The 27,697-nt window shown below is 39.8% G+C and overlaps 2 protein-coding genes across 15 annotated transcripts in view; one reads left to right on the top strand and one right to left on the bottom strand.

The window, feature by feature from the left end:
- usp6nl (USP6 N-terminal like) overlaps positions 1-4,738 on the top strand; it is a 955,431-nt gene extending 950,693 nt beyond the window's left edge. For 2 of the 4 annotated variants that reach the window (XR_011348145.1, XR_011348146.1), the window contains 2 exons: positions 101-282; positions 1,185-4,738. The gene's annotated coding sequence lies outside the window, so the exon portion shown is untranslated. The remainder of the gene's footprint in view (positions 1-100; positions 283-1,184) is intronic. The other 2 variants (XR_011348148.1, XR_011348147.1) reach the window with 1 other exon arrangement.
- An 11,345-nt stretch (positions 4,739-16,083) lies between these two features.
- Positions 16,084-27,697, bottom strand: part of celf2 (cugbp, Elav-like family member 2) — a 303,877-nt gene continuing 292,263 nt past the window's right edge. For 10 of the 11 annotated variants that reach the window (XM_069908439.1, XM_069908434.1, XM_069908428.1 and 7 more), the window contains 3 exons: positions 22,759-22,902; positions 19,400-19,570; positions 16,084-18,038 (listed from right to left, as the gene is read on the bottom strand). In XM_069908439.1, coding sequence (XP_069764540.1) covers positions 19,443-19,570; positions 22,759-22,902 — 272 coding nt within the window. In that variant the 3' untranslated portion in view covers positions 16,084-18,038; positions 19,400-19,442. The remainder of the gene's footprint in view (positions 18,039-19,399; positions 19,571-22,758; positions 22,903-27,697) is intronic. The other variant, XM_069908438.1, reaches the window with a different exon arrangement.

The raw sequence follows: 27,697 nt of genomic DNA, 5'->3' as shown, positions 1-27,697 counted from the left end.
TCAGCAGACCAGCCAATGGCTGCAGAGAAAGAAACAAGAGTTACTATTTCATCAGAAAAGTTATTGGCCTGAACTACAAACTGTTTTTCTCTCTTCACAGATGTATCTGGCCTGATGAGCATTTTCGGCACTTCCTACTTGAAAACTATTTTGGTGAATATGTACATTGTACATATAAAAAGAAAGAGACAATGTATTGGACAATAAACTCATGATCATTCTACAGCAAGCAAACAGACTCTTCATCCAACTTGTCCATGCTAATTAAGTCGTCTTCCCAAGGTAATCCAGTTTGGCCTATATCTTCTAAACCCTTCCTATTCATGAACCTAAAGTAAAATCATAATGCTGGAGGAAATCAGCAGGTGGGAGCAGTTAACACTCCACCTTAACAGCGATCGGGACCAGGGTTTGAATCCCATGCAGTCAATACATTCTCTCTGCAGATTTTCCCTGGGGGCTCCAGCTTCCTCCCACCTTTTGAAACGTACCGGGGATGTCGGTTAATTGGCCAGCAGAGCCATAATGGCCTGTTACCTTGCTGTATGTCCAAATTTAAAAGCGTACTTTATATAAAGCAACATTTTGGCCTCGAGTCCTTCATAAAGGTATCTATGAACCTGACTGAATGTCTTAAAACATTACAATTACCAGCTTCCACTACTTCTGCAGAAGCTCATTCCATATCCCACTAACCTCTGCACAAATGGTGCCTCTCAGGACCCTTTTAAATCTTTCCCTTCACCTTAAATCTATGCTCTCTAGTTTTAGATTCTCCTATTCTTGGAAAAAGACTAATTATCTTTGCTCCTTTATGATTTTAAACGCCTCAATAATCTACCCCCACCTTCTGCCTCCTGGATTCGACAAAGAGAAGCAATAGTTGGGTGAATTAAATTTCCTGCACACTCCATCTCAACTCAACACTTCTCTTTCTCCTGGTGTAAGAATCAATAGCAGTTCCATTGAAATTGTCCTTTCAGTTCAACATAAATTAGTACAGGCCCTTCAGTCCATGATGTTAGGGTGACTTATATAAACCTACTTGACAAGCTAAACTTTCCCTACCTCAGAGCCATAATAAATTTTTCTTGCATCCACGTGCCTGTCTAAGAGTCTTAAATATCCTTACTGTTCCAGGCACCCACTCTATGTGTAAAAATCTTACCCCTCACCTTCCACAGATGTCCTCTGGTGTTTGCTACTCTCGCCCTGGGGAAAAGTGCTGGCTGTCCACTCTACCCATGTCTCTCATAATCTTGTCGACCTTTGAAGAAATCAGGATATTAAATCAGACTGCTGACCTTGATCACTTCTGGGTAAACTCGTGCCCTCTGATTAGCTGCTGACCTGGCTCAGAGCTACCTCCCAGCCAAAAAGAATGGCAAGGCACTGATTACTGATCAAAGTATCTGGAAATAATGTAATTGTAAGAACTTTGGTACTTTAAGTCAATTATATTTTTGTTTTCATTCATATGCCTGCAAAGAAAAGAAAATTTGTGTTGTCTCTTACAAGTCTTTCTATGTGCAAAGTAAATTACTTTGGGCTGGTGTCTGGGGAGTGGGCCAAGGGGCTGTTGAAAATTGGGCTGTTTCACTTCACTTCTGCTCAGAAGACAATCATGTACCAGAATTTAATAAACTGGTAAAATATTCCAAGATGATTCACAAGAACGTTAACAGAATTTAAGCAGGCCAAATAAAGATATTTATTTTGCATTTTAAATTCCCAGATTGTGTAAAAATCTATCCAACCTTGTCTTAAATATATTTACTGAGGTGGCTGCCATTGCTTCAACAGGCAGCGAATTCCATCTCCGTCCTAAATCTACTCCCCTGAATCTTAAGGCTATATCCTCCCCCACCAGTGGGATCAACTTACCTACCTCGATCTTATCTATGCCTTTCATAATTTTAGACGTTTCTATAAGATCCCCTCTCATTCTTCTAAATTTCAGTGAGTACAGTCCCAGATGACTCAATCTCTCCTCATTGGCTAATCCCCTCATTCCTGGAATCAACCTGGTGAACTTCCTCTGCACATCCATCAAAGCCAGTATATCCTTCCTCAAGTAAGGAGACCTAATCTCTCTTTTAGGATATCCTAGAGAAATTTACAACTGAAGACAAACTTTTGAAGTTAGTGCTGTAATACATATGGCGGACAATTTCTACATGATACATTACCGCCAAGCTGTGTTACTGATGTGGACTGCGGGGAGAAATAATGAGCAGTATATTATGGACAGCTCTCATCTCCTTCAAAAGAGTGCTGCAAGAGTTTTTATATCACCTGAGAGTGCAAGATCTTGTTTAAATGGTATCTCAACATCTCCTTTAGTGCTGCACTGGAGTCAAAACTGACTTTTCTCTACATGTTCAAGTCTCTGATGTGGGACTGGGGCCCAAAATATGACTGAGCAAGGTTGATGTGAGGTGCTAGGGATGGACCACCAAATGCTTGGTTGTAGAGATGGGCTTAGGGAGGAATTTTCCATAAAAAAAGGGCCAAGAATTGGAGTGATGTAAGTATGCAGGATGATGATATGTGGGAGAAGCCAGGCCAACCTTAAGGCCTTCTCTCTACGTGGTGTCACCATTTCAAAAAGCAAGATAAATCCAATTCTTTCTCAATACCTTCTCTGACGGAAGGTATCCTCAGACAGACATACAGTCCTTGCAAACGATTCATGTCTAGATGAATAAAAGGAAAAATCTTTCTCTGTCGGATTAAGACGTCTCCAAATATCTACTAAATTAAGATCTTTCATCAACGCTTGGTCCTGAATTGCCATCTTGGATTTTTTAACTTTCTTCAGAAATTTATCTAATAAAGGTTCCAAAACACAATTAAAATCACCACCAACTAAAATATTATCATTGGCCTGACCAAAACATAAAAATGCATCTAAAATAAATATTTCATCATCTGCATTTGGGGCATAAATATTGTAAAGTCCAAAATTCACTAAAAATCTTACATTTTTGGAGAAATTTAAGTTTGGTCCTTTTATTGGTTGGATTAGGGCTCTATATAGTAAACCGGTAGCAAGAGTATTGACGAATGATTTGATTTTGGAATCTTTTAAGTTAACTCGATCAACTCGTCAAGGTTGTCCTTTATCACAAGCTTTGTTTGCGTTAGTGATTGAACCTTTAGCACAGTTGATAAGACAAAATACACAGATACAAGGAATTAAAGTTTTAGATGAGGAGTATAAAATTAATTTATTTGGTGATGACGTATTGATGTATTTAATAAATCCAGCTCAGTCACTTTTGCACGTGAAGGAGTGTTTAATACAATATGGGCATCTTTCTGGATATAAAGTTAATTGGGAAAAAAGTGAAATATTATCAGTAAGTGAAGGAGATTATTCAGTTTATAAGAATATTATTAATTTGAAGTGGACTGATCGAATTAAATATCTGGGTATAATTTTGAATGTTAATTATCAATCTTTATATAAATTATGCTCCGTTAATGAAAAAAATTAAAACTGATTTGATTAAATGGAAAGATTTACCTATTAATTTAATGGGTAGGATAAATACAATTAAGATGAATATCTTTCCACGTATACAATATTTGTTTCAATCTATTCCGAGATTTGAATAAAATGATTAGTGAGTTTTTATGGAGAGGTAAATTTTCGAGAGCAGCTTTGAATAAATTAACTTGGAAATATGAGTTAGGGGGACTACGTTTACCACATTTTCAAAATTATTATGAAGCAGCCCAACTTAAATTTATTAGTTCATTGATGGATTTGGTCCGGCCTCCTAGTTGGGCTAAAATTGAGATGGCAAGTATTTCTAAATTTGAAATACATCAATTTTTGTTTAGATGGAATATTAATTTGTTACAACAATATAATGTGCCTATACTAAAACATTTAATGAAGTTATGGATAAAGAAAAATAAAATGACAAGCTCTAGGGGTAAATTATCAGCTTTGACTCCGCTGATAAAAAGGGTTGGGATAGATCTAAAATTAAATGGGAAGTGGATATTGGTTTTATTTTTCCTGAAGAGGATTGGTTAGATATCTGTTATGGTAGTGTAACTAGATTGATAAATGCACGTTATGCAATGATTAATTACAACTTTTTACATCAATTATATTTGACACCTGAAAAATTAAAAAAATATGGATTTCATGTTTGAGATGTGGTGATACGGTTGGAACTTTCGTGCTGTTTGGTTATGTATACATATACAATCATTTTGGAAGAAAATTCAATAGTTTTTAAAATATCTGTATAAGATTAAAATAGTTTTAGACCCAAAAGTATTTTTATTGGGTAGTTTGCAACCTCTGAAAGGCTTGGGATTAGATAAGTTCCAGCTTTCTTTTGTATATTTAGCTTTATCTGTAGCGAAAAAATGTATTGCTAGTACGTGGAAAGATACAAATATGATTGATATTAATAGATGGCATGAGATGAAATATTGTTTAATAATGGAAAAAATTACATATGTTTCACATGATGATTGTAATTTTTTTATTATTAAGTGGCTGTTATACTCTGAATATTTACATTTCAATTTATATTGATTAGATTTTAATATGTATATTTAACTTTTTCTTTAATATTCTTTTTTTTTCTTTTTTTATGGCTCTCCTTAGGAGAGTTGCCTGAAGGGTTTTTTTTTTCTTTATATAAAAAAAACGTTCATGTATATATTTAATTGCTGCATATGTCATATATTATTTGTTTTTTGAACGACTAAATAAAGTTAAAAAAAAATGCCAGACATACAGGACGGAAACAGGCCCTTTCAGCTCAATTTCACCCAATTGCCTTACAACCCCCGATACGTTTTTGAAGAGTAGGAGAAAACCGGAGCACCTGGAGGAAACCCACACAGACACAGGGAGAACATACAAACCCCTTGCAGACAGTGTGGGATTCAAACCCTGGTCCTGATCGCTGGTGCTGTTGCACTAACCATGCCTCACTTGATCAAGTGTCACCAACTTTGCTTTGTAACGAGCAGATAACATCAGTTCACTGAATGGAGTAAAACACAAAAACAAATTGGAGGAACAACACCTCATCTTCCATCTGGGCACCCTCCAACCAGATGACATCAGCCTCCCCTGCCATCTAGCCCTGTGTCTCCATTCCTCTACCTCGCGCTCTCTCTCCTCTTTCTTTCCCCAGCTCTGCATTCGCAGAGCCAATTCCTTCCCCTACCCCAATCAATTCTCACCTTACCTGTCCTCAAAACTATATTTAATTAACAGCTGTTGTCTGTGGGTCTGTGCTATCCCCTGCCCTTCCTTTTAATTCAGACACCTGCCTGATGGATCAGGGCAGTAAACAGAACATCCTGATTGGCCACATAAATAACCACGGGGGCTGGAGCAGTCATGTACCTGCTGGAGGCAGGCGACTCATCTCTCAACACCTCAAAGCTGTTGTATGGGGCATCAGGCAGAAGGGATGATGGAATACACTCTACATGCCTGGGTGAGTGCAAGTACCAGACTCTCCGAGGCAAAGTACCCCAAAAATCACCTGAAACATTCATTTCTATAGGCACACTGCTCTCCATCCTCTGCGTTGAGTCTCCAGGGATGTAGAATTGGTTTAGAACAACCATTTTCTCGACTCCTTTCTTTGGTTTATTGGCCCCCTTCCCTGTGAAGCAGTCAGGTTTAGTTGGTTTCTTCCATACTTCTCTGCTACTGACTACATAAATATTTTTTAATGATTTCAGTCCCCTCCCCCCCCCCCAAATGTGCTGTGACCCCCCAGGAGATTTGTACAGCCCCCGTTAAGAATGATTGATCTACACAATGTCCTGCAGCTACTCACCGAGGCAGAGTCCACAGCATCTCCCTAACTCTTGGGAAGGCCACTGCCTGCCACTCTCCCTCCAAGCCGCATGCCATCTTGATCAGGAGATAAATCAGTGTTCCTTCATCATGGCTGGATCTAAGTCCCGGATCTCCCTACCTAATGGTGCACTGGGAGTACTTTAATCAGAAGGATGGCAAATAAATGCTGGCTTTGCCAGCCATATCCTCATCCTGAAAATGAATAAACACATTAGAGTTGACAAAGAAGAGTCACTGAGGAGGTGGGCAGTGTAATAGGGTGAACAGGTTGTAATAGTTGCTGGCTGGACTTTAGGCTGCCATGGCCGTAGTTTTGGAATTCTCACAAACAGCAGGGGTGGGGAATGTTATGGGAGATCTTGCCAGTCCTGGTCAATGCATCTCACAAGATCACAAGAAAAAGGAACAGAAGCAGGCCATTCGGCCCATCGAGTCTGCTCCGCAAATCCATCCTGAGCTAAACCGTTCTCACATCTAGTTCCAAGTTCCAGCCTTTTCCCCATATCCCTTAATTTCCTGACTAATTAGATACCTATCAATCTCCTCCTTAAACTCCCCCAATGATCGGGCCTCCATAGCTGTATGTAGCAATGAACTCCACAAATCCACCACTCTCTGGCTAAAGAAATTTCTCCTCATCTTGGTTTTAAATGGATACCTTCTAATTCTAAGACTGTGCCCTCTTGTCCTGAACTCACCCACAAAGGGAAACATCTTATTCACATCTACTCTGTCCAATCCTTTCAGCATTCGAAATGTTTCTATGAGATCCCCTCTTTCTTCGATACTCCAATGAATAGAGTCCAAGAGCTGATAAACGCTCCTCATATACACTATTCCTCTTGAAATGAATGCCAATATATCATTCACTTTACTTACTGCCAATCTAACCTCGTTATTAACCTTTAGGTTATCCTGCACAAGGACCCCCAAGTCCCTTTGCACTTCTGAATTTTGAATTTTCTCCCCTTCTAAATAATTGCCTGTTTATTTCTTCTTCCAAATTGTTCAACCGTACATTTCTCAACATTGGATCTCATCTGCCATTTTTTTGCTCACTCTTCTAAACCGTCCAAGTCTCTCTGCAACTTTCAGTTTCTTCAACACTTCCTGCTCCTCCACTTATCTTGGTGTCATCTGCAAACTTGGCCACAAAACCATTCACTGCATAATCTAAATCATTGATATATATTGTAAAAAGAAGTGGCCCCAACACTGACTCCTGTGGACACCACTAGTAACTGGTAACCCACCAGAACAGGATCCCTTTATTCCCACCCTTTGTTTTCTGCCTATCAGCCAATGTTCCACCCATTGTAATTCCATGGGCTCTCATCTTATTAAAAGCAGCCTCTTACGCGGCACCAAATACACATCCACAGCCTCTCCTTTGTCCATCCTACTTGAGATTTCCTCAAAAAATTCCAATAGTTTGGTAAGTCAGGATCATCCCTTCATGAAACCATGCTGGCCTGGGCCTATCACGTCATGCCCTTCGAGTTATTTCAGAACCTTGTCTTTGAGGATCGACTCTACCACTGGGACACAAACGTAATTACACCCAAATACTTTCCTGTCCTTACTGTTGCTGTAACTCAAAACTATTTTGAAATATTTCATGAAAACCTGTCAAAACACATAATGGAGTTACTCGCATGTACACAATCATCATCTTGGGACAGAGCTACTCAACCCCACAAACATTTGCTGCTTTATATAGAGGATCCTCCACCTTTTCTTCTAATCACCTGAAGTCCATTCGAACTCATGATAATTTTTTCTCCCAGCAAATAATTAACAATGCCTTGGTCTGGAGCCTTCCCCAGAGCAGAAAGACTGCCAAACTGCTTGTACTAATCCTCTGTGACTTTACAATTTAGTTAACCATAATATTACATTAATTGAAAACTTGGGTATATGTACTGGGCATATGCATAATTTATCTGGATGTGTTATGTCTGTATGTGTGTTTGCAGCGTGTTACACCGAGGACCAGAGAAGGCTGTTTCGTTGGGTACAATCAGTTAATAAAATTGAACATGAAATATCTCTCCCCCTCTAGTTTTAAGACACTCCTTAATATCTTACTTAATATCTTACAAGAGACATTTGGTTGAGTTTTTGACTCGTGGTCCAATTTTGTCCTTTTATCCTCGCAGCCTAATTATTTTAGACATTATATAAACACATTATTGGAAAACTACGTATGAGATGGCTCTTTGCTTATTGTGGTGTTATTGTCTTCACTCAGGCTCATGTTGTCCACAAAATTTACAGATTTCTACCCATCGTGTGCAAAGGCCCGGCTCAAATCATCACCCAAGTTTATTATCATCTGATTGTACAAGTAAAACCCGATGAAACAGTGTTTTCCGGTCCTTGGTGCAAAGCCATGCAGGCACACAACCAGATGTAACACACACACACAGACAAATAATACATATGCAGGACAAGTATTATATCTATAAAAAATAAACAAACAAACATTGCTTTGTACAAATGTGAGTCTCAGATGGTGAGTGTGAGCAGCTCCTTTGGTCGTTCAGCGTTTTCACTACCCGTGGGTTTTCAGACAGCAGAAAATATCATTTAAAAGTTAAAAAATACAGATGTTGGAAATCTGAAATCACAAATTGGGGATCTTCCAACAGAGCAATTCCAGAATTAACTTGATTTCAGATTTACATGGTTGTCCGTCTTGGAATTATATACCACAAATAACAATGAGGGGGGAAGTCTTTGAACATATTGAAGGTTTGGCAGAATTTTAAACAACATGTTAGAAGAGATCAGGGTGAAAGCAGCATCGTAAAAGTAAACATGTAGAAATTCGTATGTGAAACAAAATGGAGAATAGTCACAAATTACATTTCAAAATGGCAAACTAACGAAGGGATTACAGGACTTGACCATATTCCATTTCTGTGGTCTCATAGACAGAACTATCTCGTTGGGCCTCTGCTTTATCAGGGCAGAAGCAGTTTGGGTGGATAGACACATTCACTGGATGCTAGGGTTGTTATTTTGCCTGGAAGGACAATGAGCAGGGTGACACAAAAGTCTGCAGATGCTGTGAAAGAACATAATGCTGGAGGAATTCAGCAGGTCTTGCTGTGTCCATAGGAGGTTAAAAAAAATAATCTATAATTGATGCTTCAGCTGATCCTTTCTTTAAGGTATGAGTAAAAAGCAGGCAGGTGGTTGAATTAAAAGGCTGGGGAGAAGGAAAGAAAGGGCTGGGGAGGAGCGCAGACCAACAGGTGAACATTGGACATGGATAGGAGGAGAAAAAGGATGAAAATTGATTGGAGTGTTTAGTTCTATGAATGCAGAGCTAGGGAAAAGGGAAGAGAGAGAGCAAGAGAAAAGAAGACATAGGGATAACCATATAACAATTAAGAAACAGGCCAGTTCTGCCCTTCTAATCCTTCTCCAACCTAGTCCCATTGACCCGCACCCAGCCCATAACCTTCCATACCTCTCTTGTACATATACCAACTTTCAACATATACTTACTATTCAACTTTTCCTTAAATATTAAAACCAAACCCACATCTACCACTTCGGCCGGAAGCTCATACACACTCCCACCAACCTCTGAGTGAAGAAATTCCTCCTCAAGTTCCCCCAATACTTTTCCCTCTTCAATCTCCCCCACTCTCAATGGAAAATGCCTATCCACATATACTCTATCTGTCCCCCTCATAATTTTAAATATCTCTATCAAACCACCCCTCAGTTTTCTAGATGGGGTGGGGAGGAGATTAAAAAAAAACCCCAGAGGAATTGATGTTAATGCTATTTTGTTGGAGATGGAATATATGTGGCCTCAGTCTGGCAGTGACAGACCACAGACTGACATGTCGGCAAGGGATTGGGGAGGGGAATTGAAATGGGTGGCCACTGGGAGATTGCAGGGATGACGCACTGCTGTCCATCATCCATCCATAGGATGGTTAAACAGTGCCCTCATATCTACTAAGCAGTGGATTGCATCTACATGTCATGTATGTAATCATTCATTCGCATCATTGGTCTGTAGCTAGCCAAGGATGAAATGGAAATTGGTACAATAGGAGATAGTGTCCACATCGATCATGTCCCACTTGTCTCACCTACTGTTATACCTCTAAACCCATGTATTTGTCCAATTTTATCTCAAAACACCTTCTCCAGCAACCCGTTTCATACACCCACCACGTTCAAAAAAGCTACCCCTCAGCTTTCTGTTAAATCTCTTCCCTCTCACCTTAAACCCACATCCTCTGGTTACAGACTCCCCTGCTCTGGGCAAATGACTCTGCGTTCACCCGATCTATTCCTCTCATTATTTTATACACCTCATCCTCCTGCACTCCAAGGAATAAAGCCCAGCCTACTCAACCCTGTAGCTCACACTCACAAGTCCTGGTAATATCTTTGTAAACCTTCTCTGCACCCTCTCCAGCTTGACAACATCCTTCCTATAGCAGAGTAACCAAAACGGGACACAATGCTCCAAATGGAGCCTCACCAGAGTCTTGTGCAAATGACCTCCTAACTCAATATTCCGACCAATGAAGGCCAATGTCCCAAAACCCTTTTTGACTACCCTATCTACCTGTGATGATTCCAAAATATTTATTTGGTTTTAAATTTAGGCATACAGCACAGTGACTGGACATTTTGGCCCATGAGCCTGTGCAATTGACCTACATGTTTTGAAGGGTAGGAGGAAACTGGAGCTATCCGGGAAAAGCAAGGAGAATGCCGGTGCTGTGACAGCGTTGCACTAACCACTGCGCCAACCATGTGGCCCTGTAATTCTGGTGTGAAGTTAACTGAAATACACTGCTGCATTCTTGGCACTTGTACTGGACCTGGGTCTTGAATAATTTTTCAATCATTTGATCTGCCCAAACACAAGCATTTAAACTATGCATCAGTCATGTGGTATGGTGGTGCAGGATGGAATTTGATGGATGTCAACAGGCTGAACAATCTTACTGACCCTCTCCTGCTCCTGATTGTAAGACGGACATGCCAGGTGAATGGACGAAGGCAGGGAAAATTGGAATGTAATGTGGAAATTTGAAACATTATCCATTTAGCTGGAAAACAGAAAAAGTGTAGTGTTGAATTTCAAGGGTATTCCAAAGGAGCCAGATGCCTTTGTACATGAATCTCTGAAACCTAATGTCCAGATACAGCCAGCAATGAGGAAAACGGTATGTCGCATTTTATTGCAAGAGGATTTGAAATCAACAGTTAAATGTCTACCTGCAATTACTTTGGGTGTTGATGGAATATTGTGACACCCACCTCAGGATTTACTCAAATAGAGGGAATGTCACAACACTGACTATTGGCATTTGCCATACAAAAGAATGATAAGAAGCAACGTCATTGAATTGTAAAATTCTGACGGGGCTTCACAGGGATGATATGGGAATGATCCTTGCACTTAGCTGAGGTACCTAGAACCAGGGGATAAAGTCTCAAATCAATAAGTTAGCCATTGTCAGAAATGATAAAGAGTCTACTTCATCAAGTGCTGCTGAAGCTTTGAACTTTCTTCCCAAGAGGACCTGTGGTTTCTGCATTGCAGATATTCAAAAGAGAAACTGATAAATTTTTGGACATCAAATTACACTGGACAATAAATTTTTTTCAAACGATTTGCTTCCTGAATAAAACTTGGGGAGTGTGATATACAACTTCAAGCTGAACATGTGGATAATTTCAGATTTGTGGTATCTCATAAGAAGTAGGAGAAGCATCAACTTTTACATGTCTAATCACATAATGACGCTGCCACATTGCATTACCTAAAAATGTTTTGGCGCTGATTTTCGTTTGTACTCAGCATCTGATGCCTCTCGTGTCAGTGACCAACAATAGTCGGCCAGCATGGATGGATTCCAGTTGCCCTGATACCTCTTTTCCATGGTCGCAATGTCCTGGTGAAACCTTTCACCGTGTTCGTCACTGACTTCACCAAAATCAGCTGGGAAGACGTCCAAGAGCAAATGCAGAAAATGAATTTTCAATGACATGAAATAACAAAAATAGGTTATATCTAAAAGAGGGTTTGTGATAGGAAAATGTTAAGGTGATTTTTGTGACCCAAATCCAAAATCCATAAAATACACCCAAAAGTGCTCAGAAAGCAAAACTTTTTTGGCCAGTGTTATCAAGAGGGATACGGTGTACAATCCAATTAAACGGTGGGGCTGGGGTGAATGATCTCTTCTTGTTCAATCTCTTAAATATGATCAGTGATTAAATGGCCTGATGCTCACTTCTGAATAACCGACGTGTCGCTGAATCAAAGTTATTTTGAGAATGAATTGACGATTGGAAATTTGCACTTGGGCCTTTTGGGGTTTAACTTTTACATGACACAGGTCCTGCACTTTGAAGCCGCAAATATCTCTCGTGTTGAATGCAAGTGGCTGGCTGAACCAAATGCACTCAAAAAAAAAGATTGACAGTCCACTTTAAAACCAGAGAAGTGAAAAATTGTCATCTGAATGGGAAATGTCTCAATCTAACATTTGGAAATTGAGGCCCATTAGGATGTCATGGGTATATTTTGCACTCACCATCGGAAGTCAAAGATTTCACAAAATATTGATCATGGAAGTTATATTTCAGCTCAGACAAGCTCATCTCCCTTGCCACACAAGGCATCCAAAATGAATTTAATCAGTCCAGCCAATTTCCCTCTTTTGTGAAATGCACTTAAAGAATTTTCACTCAATGTCAAGGGCCTGTGTCTTATGTTGTAATTAATTTACCATTCATCTTTCTACATAATTAACTTTATTTACTCTATTCTATCAGAGCCATGATTCAGTTTATCCAAACCTACAATGACATTAATCATTCCAAACCAGTAGGCAAAACATTTCTTGGGCTGCTGTAGATGGTTGTAGCTAAAGATTACTGACCTATAAAGTTGTTTCTAATCTCTGTCACGCTCCAGTTCCCCAGACAGCTGACACTCAATCTCCCCTGCACTCCCCTAACTAATGCGTATATTAAGATGCCTCAGGTTCCCACCCCAGCTTGATATTGAGCCAGCATTGCTGCTGTCCTCAACCCAGATGTGCCTCACCCATCTCTCCTCAACAATATGGATCGCACCACCACAGCCATTCATAGTGTCAAGAACCAGTTCACCTTCCTGCTGGATTGACAGCAACACAGGTGAAGATAGGACTATCTCTATTTACCACCTGGCTGCAAGATATGAATGGGATCATAGCAGGCCAATCAAGTTATAATTGCAATTACAATTCCAAAGTTAAAAATCAGTGGGTGACAATTATGACCAACAAAATGACCACCATGTGGTGCCATTCCACATCCTGTCAGCAGTAACTAGTCCCCAAGTGCTGGGAAGAATTTAGCACAGGTTAAGATACTTGCTTTGAGCCCACAGCTGTAGTTCATGACTCCCACCGGACTCCCCTGCTGTGCAGACGGTTTTTGCGGGTCCCTTCAGCTCTCGGGCTGCACGAGGAATTATCTCCTGCTCTAAAGATGAAAGAAAGAGCTGAAACACGATTGGTTGTTAACAGACAGCAGCACTGGGAATGACGACTGGGTGGAGAGTTTGGTGTTCCCTCTGTGCCATTCCAGGTCCCTGTATCCATCAGAGACTGGAAACATTTGAGCCCTCTTGAGGATGGAACCACGGGGTGGGGGGGGGGGGGGGGAAGGTGAAGCATCTGAATATAAACAGAATGGTAGAACAATACAGTTCCATAGCCAGCAGTGTGCCAATGTGGATAATGAACCAAGGATTGGAGAAAACCATGATCATAAATTGTCAGTTGGAATTAACTAATGAATTTTTAAAACCAAAAATAAGACTTTATTCATGATAAATTATTTACAAAAGGAACCCTGTTTGGACTCTGTTCCCTCACTTTCATATCTATACATCCCATTACTGTGACTTGTTACATTCCACTCTATTTACACCATTACCACCACTTTGGCACCTTGTTGGTTCTCCCCCTTGTTGAGGGACTTCCTCTTGGTCTCAGCCTCTCAATGGGAGGACTCCAGACTGTGGTCCTTCCCCACAGTAACCTCATGTTGGCTGCTCCAAGCCTTGGTGCATCCCTCAGCATGTACACCAGCAGCCTGGAATGCATCAGTTGGCAGTATTCCCTCACCAACCTCTCCATGTGCTGAAAGACCAACAAATTTTGGGCAGACCAAATTTTGTCTTTCACCAAGTCGGTGGTCTTCCAGCAGTCCTGGATGTCTGACTCTGACTGCGCCCTCGAGAACAGCCTGTAGATCAGAGAGTTCTCTGCCACACTGTTGCTGGGGATGAACTATGACAAGGACCCTTGCATCCTTCTCCACACACTCTTAGCCAATCTGCATTCAGCAAAGAGCTGGGCGAATTATCCAAAGGATATTCAGAGATGACATCTGTCTTTACACTGATGGGCGACAGGTGGTTTGGGAGAAGAACTGGCAGGGAAGAAGATGCCTGCCACACCACCATTGCTCAAACTTTCTAGATACAAGCAAGGGGTTGAAATCAATCCTCAGACATCTCTGCTAGAAAATAAGTACAGGATTAACGATGCCAAGAAATTTACTTTCATCAACAAAGCGAATTCTCGAAGCAATCAGTAGACACTTCTGAATTATACTTAGCACAAGGCAATCATTTTTAACCAAGAGATTTGAAACAGGGGGACGATACGCAGGAATAATGATCTGAGTCACAGCAGATTGTTCTTCTCCCAGTCTTGCCCAACTCACTGCCGTTACCAAGCACAAAAAGCTGTTAAGGTCAGAGGCTTTTCACAAGTAAAAACACAACCAGGAATGAGTACCCAGAATGATTCAGTATCAGCCCTGGTCAGTGCAATTATCAAATCGGCCATTCCAGGAGTAGTTTCCTCTCAGCTTTGGATGTCAATTCCTTTCCAAAGTGGTTGTTATATAAAAAAAGATTCTTTTTATCCATCAGACCTTGATTTAGCTTTGTGTTCAGAAATGACAACCAGAAATAACAACATCTATTATCATAGCTTTTGAAGAGTTTCCTTTTTTGGTTTGGTTATTTATTAGTCCTGCTGTGTGTCTAATATTGATGTGCAGTGCACCGCTATTACAGCTTGTCAGATTTTTATTTTTTGCTGCTGGTTCAGCAAAAAAAGGCATTGGAAAACAGTATAAATAGCTGTATTTGTCCAAAAAAAAAGAAACAGTTAAATACTGAACCAAAAGAGAAATGAGGAACAGAAGTAGCCGGCAAGATCGGCAGTGTCTTCTCTACACAACAAAGAGAGTCAACGAAAAATAAAAGACGTGGAACAGTGAGGTTTGCAGAAACGCCAAACAACAGTGAACACCACCAACAGTACACAAAGAGAGACGAGTATTAGGAAAAATGGTTTAATATTTGAGACAGAAGCCAAAACTGCATCACACAATAACATACGTTACAAAAATAAGTCCGACTGTTCCACAGTTATGTTCACAATGAAGACAGAGAATCAGGAAAAAACTTGGATTTCAACAGCAAAAAGCAAACCCCTATTTTTTTTTAAACTAATACAGTTATCCCACTGCAGGTGGATGTATACTGCAAGTCCTAATACCTTATGTAACTGCACAATACATAATTGAAGAGAAACTTACCCATTTTGTTTGACAAAAATTCTTGACATTTAAGCATATGCAAAGAAATGAGGAAAGCAAGCCAAAGTTTTTTTTGTCGGTTTCTTTTTTGTAAATTCTTAAAATGAAATAGTCACCAGTTTCTCTGTACCAACCAGAAATCAGACTCAAAATCAATCGTGACTGTGCCCAGACAAGAAGGCCCAGAAATATCCACTTTTTTAAAATTTCCAGTATAAAAAAATCCACTGGTACAAAATGTATAATTACAATCAAGTTGTAGAAATATGAAAGCCCACTATTTTTTTTTGAGTGTTTGTGTGGTGTGTTGACTTTTTTCTCAAAAAAAACCTTCCAACACATACAGGGTCGAATACACCAAAAAGAATTACAACACTCACATGGGCTTGCAGTTCCCCCACTCGTTTTGCATTAACTTTGGCTTTTCTCAAACAAATACTTAAAACTATATAATTTTTTTCCTTTAATTCTTAATCCTAAATGATAATAATCTACAAACACCAGATCTCACATCACAGAAGCACAAACACTTGTCTTGTGTGACATTTTCCAAAAAACTCAATGAAGCTACAACATTTTTTTTAAACTTTTTTTTTACTTTAAAAAACAGATACAATGTGTGGGGGTGAATTAGTGGTGAAGGTGACGGTGTGGGGAAATGAAATCAGAACAGAGCAGGCCAAAAATCAATCCCCAAGACGATGGAAGCTGAACTGATTTGATCTGCTCCCAGCCCCTTACAGCAGAAAAATATTGGCCCGTTCACAATTAACGCTTTATTACATATCAAATGCATGCACAGAGAAATGACAAATGCTTTTGCAATGGTTAGAAAATCATACTCAGCAGGTAAAGCTGCTGATTTAAAAAAAAATTCAAACCAGTTCTAAACATTCCTGCCTTGGGGTGTTCTTTTAATGTGTGTGTGTGTGTGTGTGTGTGTGTGTGTGTGTGTGTGTGTGTGTGTGTGTGTGTGTGTGTGTGTGTGTGTGTGTGTGTGTGTGTGCGCGCGCGCGTGAGAGAGAGATTTCATATTTTGTTAATCTTACAACTATAATAAAAGCTTTATGAGATCTCACGGCATCTCGATAATGGCAAGTTTGAGAAATATGGACACTTTTACAAAGAGAAATAACAAACGATGAACAATCTCAGGCAACAAGACCACAGCTTTAACAATTTAACAAACTTTTTTCTCTCTGGTTTTAATCTTTTTTTTTGTCCTTTAATTTTTTTCAAACATGAGAGAATTATTACAAAACACTTAAGTAACAAAATACCCCATGTTATCAAATTACTTCTCACAAATAACACAATTAAGCGCGGGGCAGGAAGTACCTTTAAGATTTTTTTAAAATTTGGCACTGTTTAAAATTGCGGTTTTCTTCTTTTCTCACAAGAAAAAAAAAAGCCAATCTCACATTTTGCTGAACAAAGTACGTCAAACTGTTAACCCCACGGTGGAAAAAAAATAAAATCAGACGTCAAAACGTTTCACACGCAAAGCACACAATTTTTTTGTCCTGGAATTGTAGGTTTTTTTTCCCTTTTCACCTGACGAATTAAGATTTTTTTTGGCCATCCGGAAAAAAAAATCTTTTGCGAGTCAGCCAAAAAAAAATTCCGCTGCGTTACGAAACACTTATAGAACCTTAAAAATCGCGATGACACCAAAACTTAACCCACACAGTTACCAACATGACAAAGTTAACACTTACTGCTTTGTTTCTCTTCTCCCAATACACTAAAACAGTATAAAATATAGGTAATTTAATGTGCATTTACCACAGATTGTCTAGGTGTGAATCAGTTCAGCAAAAGGTGACACAAATAGGTAGTCTTTCCCCAAACATGGGTCATCTTTTTTTTTAATTATCTTAAACTAGTCTACAAAAAAAGTGGTTTTTTTCATTTCTATATATATTGATGAGAAAATGTGCCACTTAAATGGCCCTTATCAAAACTTTACACTGCCTGAAAAATGTAAAAACTATTACAGAGCTCTTGATAATATCCGATCAGTTTCGTCATCTGATCAGAAGTAGTCTGCTTCATTTGAGAAACCAACATTCTGTGCACTGACCACATATTGCTATTGCTATTCCAAGTGACCAGTCAGAACGCCAATCCCTGTATATTACTTTCAAGTTTGTTTCATGAAAAAAAAAGAAACATTTTCGCCACAGGTTTTTTTTTAAATTTCCTTCTCTCTCTCTCTCTCTCTCTCTTATATATTTTTTGACTTGCTTTACTTCCTTAAAATATTTTTTTTTCTTTTTCAGTCTCAACACGAATGTAGCTAGGCTTTTCACATTGAACCTCTTTAGAATTCAGAGCTGTATGAGGTCAACATGCAAAAATCTCAAAGTCAAACTAGGTCAAAGGGGTCAAGTTGGAGGACCAAGTATGATGTGAGGTCAGAAAGACATCAGAAACAATGACGGGACGATGAGCTTTTTTTTTTTTTGAATTTTTTTTGGCGCCACAGGGACATGCTAGGCAAACGATGGACTAACGAGCATGGAGATGTCTAAGGGAAAAACACAAGGAAGAGTCAAAAGTTACACAGAGTCTACGCAGCAGAAACAAAATCATTCTCATGGTTGCAGAATAATGCAAATCTCAGTCATTAGAATCTATGAGCCATTCACATAAATTTGCATTTTTTTTAATAACACTGTAAAATAAAAGCAACGCAACAAATAAAAATAAAACACCCAAAAAAATCCATCTGTGTTTTAAAGGAGATAAAAGAGATGGATTGATTTTGGGACAGAAATACAGATTTGTTTAATTAAACAAATATATATATATATATATAAAAAAAGAATAAAAGTCACAAGGTTTAAAACAAAAGACTTGAAATCGACTACATAATGGAAGCTACAAGTAATGAGGTTACCACACAATTGAAAGGTACAAATAAACAAGAGAAGGGTGATTGGTGCAGGACATGTTTTTTGTGTGTGTTTAACTGCAAGGATAAACTTGTTCTCACTTAGCACATTGGAGACTCTTTACGAGGCAGGCTCTAACTATTATAGAGGATGAGCTATCTCAGGTATCCAATAAATTAACTATAGATAATTAATAAATAACTTCCATCTTTTTTGAGGCAGTAAAAATTTGTATAAAAATAGAGCTGCTTTTTTTACAAATAAAATGTACAGGCCTGTGGCTTTCCTTTTTAATCATTTTTGATTCATTTAAACCATCAGCAAATGTTATCATTTAAATCTTCTTTCATTTTATCCCCTCCCGACAAAAAAGAGCCCCATATATGGCAGTGGAAACAGATCTCAAAGGCTTTTGTTTCACTAAAAGGCCCATGTGATCTGATCGCACAAAGATTAATAGCTAACTCGTGATCGTGTCCTACCAGATCAATTCTCATCGGAGTGAGAAATAATTTCTCCCCCCACCCCCGCCCCTCCCACCCCCACCACTCTGAAACAAAAATAAAGGAAAATGTTAGTACTTCACTTGGTATCATTTTCAGACTAGGCCACCATGTCATTAACCCGTAAACTGCTGGTGCCTTTCTAATCTACATTAACTGGGTCCCTTAAGCTAATTAAGCATCTGATGCCTGATTGTCACATGGGCCTGTTTGGCACCAGTGGCTACTGAGTTAAATTGCACATTTCGGTTATTATTTTTTTCAAAATCCTCTTAAGACATCTTTTTTTTGCAAAATTCATATTTCTTTTAAACGGAACAAAGCAAAATATTAAATACTGTAATACAATAAGATTTAAGATACTGAACGTAACGGGGATGGGAAGAAGAACAGGTGGGGAAAAGGAGAATGGAAGTGTAATGTTAAAAACTGTCCCTTGATGAATGTTGGCAATGATCCTCCTCAGCTATGGGCTGGTTCATGGGACTTACCCTAACAAAGCTAAAGTAACAGCATTAACCTCCCACACTAGACTCAGTAGGGTTTGCTGTCGTTCTTCGACCGTTTCAGCTGAACTTTCAAACGCTTCATTCCGATCTGAAAACCATTCATAGCCTGGATGGCAGCCTGAGCGGAAACTGGGTTATCATAGCTTACGAAACCTAGGGCGTGGGGTGGGGGAAAGAACAAAAGATACAATTTCACTACACAAACCAACAAGCGTCAACACATCTCGATGTTGTTATTACTGACAGAAACAGGCCCTTCAGTCCGACATGGTCGTGCTGATCAATATGTACTTATGCCTTCGTTTTGTAGCTTACTAGGCCTTGGGGATTCAAGTGCTCATCTAGATACCTGTCACAGAGAACAGTACAGGACAGGAACAGAACCTACGGCCCATGTGTCTAAGCTGAACATGATCCTAAAATTAACCTAAAGGTCTGGTGTGCGCAAATAATCCATGGCTGCGTTTCCATGAGAACATCTGTTTAAGGTGTTAGTCGAAGAGCAGAAGGTTGGCCAGAACACTAGAATGAACCATAGAACATTACAGCTCAGAAACAGGCCCCTTTGGCCCTTCTAGTCTGTGCTGAATAATTTCTGCACCCAGTCTATAGCCCTCCATAGCTCTCCCATCCATGATCTGTCCAAGTTCTTCTTAAATGTTAAAAATGAGCCCTCATTCACCATTTCAGCTGGCAGCTCATTCCACACTCCCACCACTCTCTGCCTAAAGAAGTTCCCCCTAGAACAAGATTTAAATATAAAGATAAAAAAGGAAACATGGGAGAAATTATGTTCTGGAATGATGAGAAATACAATAAATACGAGGCTGCGTATGATACAATATAATTGGTTACACAGACTATACATTACACCGCAAAAGTTAAATAAATGGGACCCAACAGTATCTGATAGATGTTTTCGATGTAAAAAAGAAAGGGGAACAACAATTCATGCAATCTGGACATGTGAGAGAGTAGAAAAATTTTGGGATGATCTCAATCAGATATTAAATAAAATAACAGAAAACAATATACCAAAGAATCCAGAGATCTTTCTCCTAAGTAACATAAAAAATAAAGAATTTGGAATTGACTTGGAGGATGCACAAAAAAGATTTGTTAAGATAGACCTAGCCGTAGCAAAAAAATGTATTATGTCAACCTGGAAATTGGAAGATAATTTGAAAATACAACAATGGTATATAGAAATGAATAAATGTATCCCATTAGAAAAAATAACATATAGTTTAAGAAATAATATTGAAATATTCGAACAAGTATGGGAGCCTTACATTAAATACAATAGCGAAAACCTACCGGGAACAAACATTACCTAAGTTGATGGAAGGAGAAGAAAAGAAAAGAATGGACTCAGTAGAATTTCTGGTGTATTTTTGTTGAATGACAACATTGTCTGACTGGCTTAATGCAACCTAGATTGTATACCTAAAATGGATGAGAGGGGGGGGTGGGGGGGTGGCTTGGGAGGAGGGGGGGGGGGGGGAGAAAAAGTCACTGTATATGTGTGAAAAAGAAAAAGTGTATATCATGGCTAACGTGATTTATGGTGTGAAAAATAAAAAATTAAATAAAAAAAAGAAGTTCCCCCTAAACTTCTCCTCTTAACTCATGTCCTCTGATTTGTATTTCAACTACCCTCAGTGGAAAAACCCGACCTACATTTACTCTGTCTATCCCCCTCATAATTATAAATTCCTCGAGAAACTCTTCCTTCATTCTTCTACGCTTCAGGGAATAAAGTCCTAACCTGTTTAACCTTTCCCTATAACTCAGGTCCTGAAGTCCAGGCAACATCCTAGTAAATCTACTCTGCACTTTCTATCTTATTGAAATCTTTCCTGTAGTTAGGTGACCAAAACTGCACATGATACTCCCAAATTTGGCCTCACCAATGTCTTCCACTACTTTACCATAACATTCCAACTTCTGTACTCAATACTTTGATTTATGAAGGCCAAGATGCCAAAAGCTCTCTTTATAACTCTATCCACCTGTGACACCACTTTCAGGGAATTATGTATCTATATTGCCAGATCCCTCTGTTCCACTGCACTCCTCAGTGCCCTGCCATTTACTATGCATGTCCTTTCTTGGTTTGTCCTTTTAAAATGCAACACCTCACATTTGCCTGTATTGAATTTCATCTGTCATTTTTTAGCCCGTTTTTACAGCTGGTCTAGATCCCTCTGCAAGCTTTGAAAACCTTCTTTGCTGTTCACAACCCCTCCAATCTTTGTGTCATCTGCAAACTTGTTGATCCAATTGACCACATTATCATCCAGATCATAATGGCCTCCAGTCTGAGAAGCATCATCCACCACCACTCTCTGACTTCTCCCGTCCAGCCATTATTGAATCCAGTTCACTACTTCATCATGAACACCGAGCATATGAACCTTCATGAATAACCACCCACATGGAAAGATGTTAAAGGCCTTACTAAACTCTATGTAGACAACATCCAGAGCCTTTCCTTTGTCAACTTTTCCGGTAACCAGCACAAAAAACTATATAAGATTCGGTAAATGCTCGTCATAAATAAGCAGAGGAAAGAGCAGGTCTAATGACTCATCCAGAAGATGACACACTTGACTGTGAAGTACTCCCTCAGGACTGATTACACTCTGGAGTGAGTGGGGCATCAGACTCGCAAGCTGGTGCATTGGTTGGCGCAGAGAGGGTAACTGACACCTTGCAGCCTTGTCTGCGAGCCTGGAACTTGCTCTACTTGAATATTTGGGGGAGTGGGGCAGGGCCCTGCTGTTATTGTGCCTTTGCTTCCTCATGGAACCTTTCCAGTGGGGCTTATCCAGGTCAAAGGCTCAACTATCCTTGTTGCCCTGAGACTGACCAATAGGCCAATAAATGCTGGAGGATTTCAGCCAGGTCTTGGTGCTGTGAGACCGGCTGAGTTCCTCCATCATTTTACTCCAATCCCTGTGCCACTGGCCAATTGGAACACAACAGTCATCAAAATTGTCACTCCCAATACAAACTACACCATTTGGGAGGTGCAGTACAGGTCCATTTATAACCAACAGCAACATTCCACACACGTGCAGCAGATACGAACATACATTTTTGAAGATGAGTTGAAACTTGGCCTTTCTGATTGGTTTTTTTACCCTAGGTTTCTGTAGGGGACTTTGATCCCACCGGAATTTGTATTGATGTAATTCCATTGACTGTACTTTCAGTTGTTCGAGGGTGTGGGGGGAGGATAAATACAGACTCTGTATGTTACATGAATGTTAAAAAAGATTATAATGCTTGTTTCACGAGTCTATGAAAATTAAAAAGAAATTTTCAAAAGCACTTACCAAAGCATTTGCTAAGGTTGGTCTGTTTATCAATGAAAACTTTAGCAGACACAACATTTCCAAATGGCATAAACATCTGCAGGATGTCCTGATCTCCAAACTCTTGGGGAAGGTGGTAAATAAACAGATTTGCACCTTCTGGGCCTGGGGACGAGATCAAACAAAACCACATTTATTTATCGAAGAAGAGACATTCCATGTACATTTAAGGGCGGCCTGGTTGATGTAGCAGTTAGCGTAACACCTTTACAGCGATCGGGACCTGGTTTTGTATCCCACCCTGTCTGTAAGGAGTTTGTATGTTCTCCCCGTGTCTGCGTGGGTTTTCCCCAAGGGGTCCAGTTTCCTCCCACCACTCGAAACATACTGGGGACGTCAGTTAATTGGGTGTAAATTGGGCGGCATGGATTTGTGGGCCGAAATGGCCTGTTAATGTGCTGAATGATTAAATTTAAAAATAAATTTAAGTTTACATCTGGTTTAGTTCTGAAGCTGCAGGCATCAATAACAGTCACTGTCTTTTAAGATGAAGGCAATAATGTTCTAAAAATTCATTTGAGCAACAACTATTAAGGCCCAATGCAAGGAATCAAATAAGCTCAGAATCGTCCACCAACTTTGCAATCTCAAATGATCACTGATGTGAACATTTTGCTGTTTCTTTGAATGCAAAAGGGACAAGAGTTGATTGGTGGTTATCTACACCCAGAACAATGTATCACAGAACTCTTCACATCAGATTTCATTATCCCTTAGAAGTGAGAGTCTGACATGATTGATTCTCACTAAATGACACCAATATACAAAAGCAAACTTTTCAGGGCACATTATTTCTAACCCCTTTCACACTTGCAAGTGGTCCCAGGAATTAACGGCCAATCAGCCTAAAAAGGATCTAGTGTGAAAGGAAAATCTTCTCAACGCTGGCGTGGGATGACGTCAGCTCACGCCAAGGATAGGCTGCCTCAACCTCTCGTACAATCCCCCATGCCGGCATTGCAATCAGGCAAGTATAGAAACGGCAATTACATTCTGGGATAGAAATGACCCAAGTTTTTGTGCGAGGGCAAGAAAGTGAAGGAAGGAAAGATTAAAATGAAGGTATAAACTTTGCTTTGGGCAAGTCACAGAGGGAGAGAGAGGAAATAAATAGCAATAGAAGACAATTTTTAAACAGTGTTGGAAAGTTGGTAGCGCTATAGTGGATAATTTATTAAGACCGTGGGATAAAGAGATGGCAGACCTGACTTCCCAGAATGCCATGTGGCAGAGAAACTCCTCCATGAATGCTCCGTGCATGCAGCCATACATACAGCCCTTTCTCTGTGTACAGAATTCTGAGAGGGCAAGTCTGCCATCGCTTTTTCCCACAGTATTTATATTTTGTGCGCAATAGCGCTACCAACTTTCCCACGCTGTTTAAAAATTGTCTTCTATTTATTGCTAGGACTTTCCCACGGTCCCTTATAAAGGTTTGTATAGGTCGGCACATCAACAACAGGGGCTGAAGGGCTCATATTGTGCTGTACATAAAGCTTAATTATGTTATAATTAGGCATGATTAATTTTATCAAAATACAAGATAATACATTGATCAGGATTTAGGGCAGGTCCACCATCACTCGATGCGTCATGACGTCACCAGTAGAAGATAGAACAGTCCTAACCCTGGGGAAGACTCCTTGTGAGTGTGAATGCAGTGTTCCCAGTTAGGAGTGGTCAAGTGTGAACAACAAAGACACCATTGCTATCCCAGGACACTGAAAGGCCGATTTTGTGGGATACAAGTGTAAGAGGGGCTATTGAGTTAAGGGCACTCCAGGCCTTAGCAAAGTGAGATAGTGGTGAGGTGGGGTTGATTTAATTTACATTAAAGAGCAATATTCCTTGATTAATGAGGAGCATTAATCTGTCAGGTAATAATTCACGCCAGTGAGTTATTATGTTAATTAAGTGATGAGTTTGGCTGACCCAAGCAAACAAGGCAATAACATCTCCCAGACACTGATTACAGCACCTCAGCATTTACCCAGAGCACAACATTGATTCACATCGACAACACTTGGGGGTCAATAAAGTGTGTGCAGCATTAGATTAAAATGTTTATTAAAGGGATAATGAAACCTGTTTAATTTAAAAGGAAGAATAAAAGATAGAAGAAATCAGGAAATAATTTAAAGAAGTAATTAGAACCAAACTAAAATGATATTGTGCAACATGGCTAATTTCATTAAATACTAACTGTGACATCCAAATTAACCAAGTATCCAATTATCAAAAGTTATTCCTAAATTAACACCGCCTTCAGCAGTAATATCATGTCAATAGAATCAGTAACTCAATATTACTGTTACAACATAGCAATAACGTTAAAGTCATCAATAGCAATCTTTATCTGTAGTGTATCCCTGATGGCCCAGTCTTCTGTGTTGGCATGTTGGGTTTACAACAGGGGAAGGGGAAGAGATGCCCAATTTGAGCAGTAATATATCCTTTTCTTCAAAAATGAAGCCTCCGATAGAAATTTGCCTCTGGTTAGCAAACCGGAGGGTAAGATCTGATACATCATAGACTTCAGTTATCCAGTGGTGGGGCGAGCTCCTCAAGTTTTCTTGTCACCTTGGTACTATTCTGTGGTATTTTCAAATGGCTACGCTATCAGATAATAGTTCTGTTTTCCATCTCCAAGTTCTAACCCCATGACTCCATCGATTCAACGGTGCTCAGAAAATGCGGCAAACACTCAGCAGGCCAGACAACATCGCTTGAGGGAATCAGAGCAGATGTGACAGGTCGAAGACCCCGTCACCAGCTCTGATGAAGGTTCCTCAGCTTTAAACATCAGCTGGGTTTTTCTTTCCACGGATGCTCCCAGAGAAGAGTGCTTCCAGCATTTTCTGTTTTTGTTTTAGGTTTCCGGCATCTCCAGACAAAGGGTTCGGTCCATTCTGTATCTCCCACCGACACTGTTCACCTCACTGAGCTCATCGAGCAGATTGGGCACTTGCACCAGGATTCCAGCACCTGTACCTGTGTCTCCATTTCAGGTACTTTGAACCCATTCTCCAACACATGGTGATTCTCTGTCAATCTGTTCTGTTTGGGAGTTAGGTGATATCAAATTATAAGGTTTTCCAGACTATTGGATGTTATTCCTATTGACAATCCAACCTACTTTTCATTAAAAATGCTGGAGGAACTCAGCTTCCATAGGAGACAAAGATATATTGCTGATGTTTTGGGCCTGAGCCCTTCTTCAAGGAATGAGCAAAAAGCAGACATGGTCGTAGAGCTTGAGAGCAGTAGATTGGGGAGCAGGGAGAGAGGCTCTCACAGAACTCCCTTCAAAGAGGGGACGAGAACTTCTTTAGGGCAAGCATCCCTCGAAGAGATTTCGCAGTGGATCAACTGAACTGAGTGAAACACTAACGTCTGCAGACGCTGTGATTGTAGAAAAAAAACACTCCCAAATGCTGGAGGAACTCAGCTGGTCTTTCAGCGTCAAGAGGAGATGTATTGCTGATGTTTTGGGCCTGAGCTCTTCTTCAAGGAATAAGCAGAATGAACAGGAAAAAAAAAATTAATTCAACCTTTTTGGATGTCACACCTTCAGCACTTGCGCTGATCTCTCCAGTAATACAGTAAAGCCCCTGGTATTTGGAATTCAAGCAACTGGCAAAAAAAAATCAAGGAAAACAAATTTTTAAAATTAAAATAAATAAGAACAAAATAATAGGTAAAAATATATGTTTAAAATTGTAAATGTTCTCTGCAGTAACACAAACATTTGGCGAAGATGGGAGCAAATATTCAGCCAGTGGAGTTCCTTGATCGGGCTATGCTCATAGCAGCTGTTTAAATAAAGTTGTGTGAAACAGGATGAAGAGCTAGTTGATGCCACTCGCCATTGGGGCAACTCTCTCAGAGTGTCTCCTTATCCCCGCTAAGTAAGAGTTGCCCCGGTCAGAGGCTTTATCTGTAAACTTGGGTGGGGGAGGGGGGGGGTTTCATCATCTATTGTTCGTCCTTTGGGCGGCTCCGTGGAGTGGGGAGGAACCTGCAGATGCAACAACGGTTAAATGTTTTCAAAGAATGTGACTGAAAAGAAAGTAAAATGCTGTAAGATGTGTTCATGCAAGTGAGGTTTGTTCAGTGCATTTTTATATTTTAAACAGTTTATTCTTAATTCAGGTGCATCAGTTAGTATTGTAAGTGTAAAAATAGATTTTTCTGGCATCTACCAATCATCTTAGGTGCCAGATACCAGGGGCTTCACTGTAGATTTTTTCTAGTAACCTTGGCAGGGAGTGTGGAAAACAGAATCAGATGAGTTTCGAGGGAATATGAAAATGGAAGCAAGTGATTTTCAAGGGGCATTGCACCAGAACGTGGGAATGAGATGCTAAACCAGCAAGATTTCCAAGTAGTCAGATAATGGATTTTTTTGGAGTTTTACTGCAATCCTGATTCAGGATCCTTGTATCCCAACGCTTCTTCAGTCCCTTTCCCAGCTTTCCATTCATTTTTCTGCTCCCTGGTTTACCGTTACTCCCTCAAGCCCACTCCTACGATCCCACATCCACTCCTGTTGCTCCACTGACCGTGTCTTTATCCATCGCTTGTATATTCATTCCTTCCTGCCGCGCGCGCCCTCTGCTCTGTAAAGTGTCTGTGAGACAGAGGAGTAAAGATGCATGCAGACAGTAACTGCTCCCGTTAACACCAAGAACTTGTTCCCTAGTAATTTGATGCCGATAGCTTTATGGACCAATTTACTACCAAAAACCCTCATTATCAACTTAACATCAATAACATTCATTATTAATTTAATGCACATACTCCTCTGTAACACCACTTTAATTGGCAATTTAACACACACATTGTTTACAATTAATCACCAATTGTACTCATTAATATGGTTGATTAGCAATTTAACTTC

Source organism: Narcine bancroftii, chromosome 13 (genome assembly GCF_036971445.1).
Source record: "Narcine bancroftii isolate sNarBan1 chromosome 13, sNarBan1.hap1, whole genome shotgun sequence".
NCBI lineage: Eukaryota > Metazoa > Chordata > Chondrichthyes > Torpediniformes > Narcinidae > Narcine > Narcine bancroftii.
The sequence above is the reverse complement of the archived record's forward strand: the minus strand, read 5'-3'. Positions and strand labels throughout refer to the sequence as shown.